Raw genomic sequence first — 4,242 nt, forward strand, 5'->3', positions numbered from 1 at the left:
GGTCGCTCATTTTCCCCAGTTTTGTTCATCAGAGAAAATGAGCTACCCGCTCATTTTCCTGACCGGTCGCTCATTTTCCAAGCGGTCACTCATTTTCCGAGCGGTCGCTCATTTTCCCCAGTTTTGTTCATCAGAGAAAATGAGCTACCCGCTCATTTTCCTGAGCGGTCGCTCATTTTCCGAGCGGTCGCTCATTTTTTGAGCGGTCGCTCATTTTTTCCAGTTTTGTTTTATCGGAAAAAACGAGCCAAACGAGCCACCTTCAATATCTTCCGACTAATCCTTAACACTTAACCAATTCACGACACGTCTTTTACAAGCATTTTACTCCTCCACCACACTTGTAATACACGTGAAACAAGAATCCTTTGAGAGATTTTAAAGTCCACCAATCTACTCTAAAATAACTAACATCTACCTCCATCCTCTGACGGAGGGTAAGGAATCCTTCAACTATGCGAGAGTCTACACCGAGGTATGCCTGATCAGATCTCCACCCAAGGAAATTGCGATTACCCTTCCGGGGGAAGAGGAACGAATGATCCGGGTCTCCTATGAATGGTTGCCCCCTAGCTGTCCCAACTGCCGAGAGGTGGGGCATAATGTGAGGCACTGCCCGATCCCTACATCTTCGGCTGAAAGCACTCGACCGGAGAATCAAACCCAAGAATGGAAGCAGAAGGGTGTTGCGCCGATGGGCATGAAGGCCACGCCTCAAAAGGATGCTGAAACAGAAAAAACAACTCAATTAGAAGGCAAGGAAAAAACAAAGCCAACTGCTCAACTTCGTCAAAATATGACAACTAGCTCTGTGACTCAGTCAGTATCAGCTAACCAGAAGGAGGCAAGCACTTCAGAGAAAGGGACAAAGGTCCAGCCGCAGACGAACCAAGGTTCAACTAATGTCCTGGATCCGCAGGGAAAGGACAGCCAACCCACCAAGCCTGCTCTGTTACCATGTTTACAGCCCAAGCAACTTATTAGTGTTGTAAACCAGGTTACACCCACTTTGCCTGCACATGAACATGTTAATGTTCGAGTGGAAGATCCAGGGGGAGTTCAACCGGGGAAGAAAACTAATCGCGGTGGCAAAACCGTGAATAAGAGACGCAACTAAAAACCTTAGCTCCATGATTTTTTGTTGGAATACGAGAGGGTTGAATGATTCAAACAAACGTCGCTGTGTAAAGCGGTGGATTTTGGACCAAACCTGTTTGGTCGGGGGCCTGCTAGAATCGCACATCAGGCCTCAAAATGTGGAAAGAATACTCTCTGCAATTCCCGTGGGATGGAGATTTTTTTGTAATCATGGAGCAGATCCATCCGGTCGGATTTGGGTTATTTGGGATGCATCAATAATTGTTCACATTTACAAGGTTACAAATCAGGCTATTACTTGCGGAATATGCATTCCAAATCAGCAACTGACTCTAGCAATGACTTTTGTCTATGCAAAGAACTCGGTTATAGAGAGAAAGGAGCTATGGGAGGAGCTCCGCCAGCTGAGCAGACATCAAATGATTAAAGAACATGCTTGGGCAATCCTTGGCGACTTCAATCAGCACCTGCATATTAACGATAGATCTGATCGCATGATGCCAACCTCATTACAAGGAATCGAGGATTTCAGACAGTGCATTGATTCAACAAGTATTACAGATATGGCTTACCGAGGCTTGCACTTCACCTGGTGGAATAACCACCAGCTTGACCCGCTAGCTGTTAAACTGGACAGGGTCCTTATTAATGAAGCATGGATTCCCGTCGACATATACAGAATTCAAGCTCCCTGGTCCATCTGATCATGCACCAAGCATCGTCTACTTTCCGGAGAATGATGGCCAGGTTCGAAAATCATTCAAGTTCTTTCCCCACACTGCTCTTCATCCAAATTTCTTACCGATTGTGCAGGAAAACTGGGAGTATGAGACAGTCGAGGGAAATCTGCAGGACAGACTGAAAATCGCTTTAAAACGCCTCAAAAAACCGCTAAGGGTGTTGAATCAGAAATATTTCAGCCAGATTTCGAAAAGAGTAAAGGAGTTGAGCGACAAATTAGCAGTAATCCAAGAACAGCTACTGCAGATGCCAACACCGGATTTGGTGCAGGCTGAACATAAAGCCAGGAAAGACTGGAATACGATGTTGCTTGCTGAAGAAAGTTTTCTCCGCCAAAAGTCGAGGGTTCAATGGCTTAAGCTAGGAGACAAGAACTCAGGGTTCTTTCATAGATCGATAAAAGGCAGATTGTCGGTCAACCAGATTCATGATCTGATCAATTCGGAAGGAAATCGCATCCAAACCAGGGACGAGATTAGGAATCATGTCATCGATTTTTACACCAACTTGTACGGGGGTGCTGGAACAATTGGGGAAGACACTCAAACAGAGGAGTTGCGCAGTTTACTCTCCTACACATGCTCAGAGGATTCAGGCAAAAATCTGACCGCTGAGGTATCAGCAGCGGAAATTGTGGCAGCCTTTAAATCCCTTCCCTAGAACAAAAGTCCAGGAGCAGACGGTTTCTCCAAAGAATTTTTCTCTGCTTCTTGGGAGATCACAGGCCCGGCGCTAATACGGGCAGTTTCAGATTTTTTCAGAACCGGCAAGCTTTGCAGGGGGTTCAACACAACATCTATAACATTGATTCCGAAGAAGACGCGTGCAGAAAAGTTAGTAGATTTCAGACCCATAAGCTGTTGCACAACGGTATATAAGGTGATATAAAAAATATTAGCACAGAGACTGAAGCCACTGCTCAGTGAATGCATCTCGGGGAACCAGACAGCATTTCAATCAGGAAGACTTATGTTGGAGAATGTACTTCTGGCTTCTGAATTGGTAAAGGAATATGGGACTGTTAGAGGCAAAAACAATGTCATGATAAAGCTCGATATAAGGAAGGCTTTCAACTCAATCAGATGGGACTTCCTCACTCAGGTTATGAAGGCTATGAATCTGCCAGACACTTACATTCAGTGGATCAGAGAATGTATCACGACAACCTCATTCTCCGTCAATATTAACGGTGAACTCACATGCCACTTTAAGGGGAAAAGAGGACTCCGCCAAGGAGATCCTCTTTCCCCGTACCTATTCATCATTGTAATGGAGGTTCTTTCACGGAAACTGGACAAGGAGGCATCATTGGGGAACATCAGGCTACATTCAAAGTGCTCTGACCCTCTAACCACACACTTAATTTTTGCAGATGACCTAGTGATCTTCAGTGAGGCATCTAGGACGTCTCTAGACTCTATAAGAAGCTGTCTGACTTGGTTTGGATCCAGATCTGGGTTGATCATTAATGCTGGCAAGTCCGAAATATTCTTCGGAGGAGGAGCAGAATTGGAAAACCAGAATTTGGCGGCAACACTTGGTGTACCTAAAGGAAATTTTCCAATGCGTTACCTTGGGTTGCCAGTGAGCCCAAGACGATTGAAACCGACAGATTACGAGCCATTATTAGAGAAGATCCGGAGGAAAATCAGCGCATGGTCAACACGACTACTGTCATACGCGGGCAAAGTGCAACTGGTCTCATCAGTCATTTACAGCATGGTAAACAGTTGGAGTCAAATCTTTTTACTGCCAAAGAAAGTCTTAAAAACAATTGACAGCCTTTGCTCAGCGTTTTTGTGGAGGAATGGAACATCGAGTACACGGAGAGCAAAAATTTCTTGGGCTAATATCTGTAGACCCAAGTGTGAATGGGGACTTGGAATCAAAAGGCTGGAGGACTTGAACAAAATTTATAGGCTGAAGATGATTTGGGCTTTTTTCAGGGACTCGAGCTCGTTGTGGGTTGCTTGGCTGAAGGTAAATATTCTGAAACGGGAAACATACTGGACTGCAAAGCCATCTGCAAACATATCCTGGAATGTCAGAAAATTAATCAAGATGAAAGAAGTGGCGAGAGGGTTTGTTCGGTGCAACATAGGCAACAGACAAAAAACAAGCTTCTGGCATGATCATTGGACCGAATTGGGACCCCTCATTGAGTACATTGGAAATCAAGGACCGAGACTATTGAGATTACCAATCCAAGCGAAGGTAATCGACGCAACTCGGGATGGAAGATGGGCGCTGCTAGGGGCTAGAACGCAGGAGATTCAGAATCTCCATGTAGAGCTGATGCGTATTCCAGTTCCAACTGTTGGTTGTAATGCTCTAGGATGATCCGTGATATGACATTTTGACTTTGTATTGATTCATTGGTTTATGAATGCATTACATTCCCGT

At 44.9% G+C, this 4,242-nt stretch overlaps 1 protein-coding gene across 1 annotated transcript in view; it reads left to right on the forward strand.

The window, feature by feature from the left end:
• Positions 1–1,436: 1,436 nt before the first annotated feature.
• LOC104809801 overlaps positions 1,437–4,242 on the forward strand; it is a 5,577-nt gene continuing 2,771 nt past the window's right edge. Inside the window, exons 1-4 of the mRNA XM_019202137.1 lie at positions 1,437–1,736; positions 1,912–2,454; positions 2,743–3,580; positions 3,656–4,155. Coding sequence (XP_019057682.1) covers positions 1,437–1,736; positions 1,912–2,454; positions 2,743–3,580; positions 3,656–4,155 — 2,181 coding nt within the window. The remainder of the gene's footprint in view (positions 1,737–1,911; positions 2,455–2,742; positions 3,581–3,655; positions 4,156–4,242) is intronic.

Source organism: Tarenaya hassleriana, unplaced genomic scaffold (assembly GCF_000463585.1).
Source record: "Tarenaya hassleriana unplaced genomic scaffold, ASM46358v1 Cleome166, whole genome shotgun sequence".
Taxonomy (NCBI): Eukaryota; Viridiplantae; Streptophyta; class Magnoliopsida; order Brassicales; family Cleomaceae; genus Tarenaya; species Tarenaya hassleriana.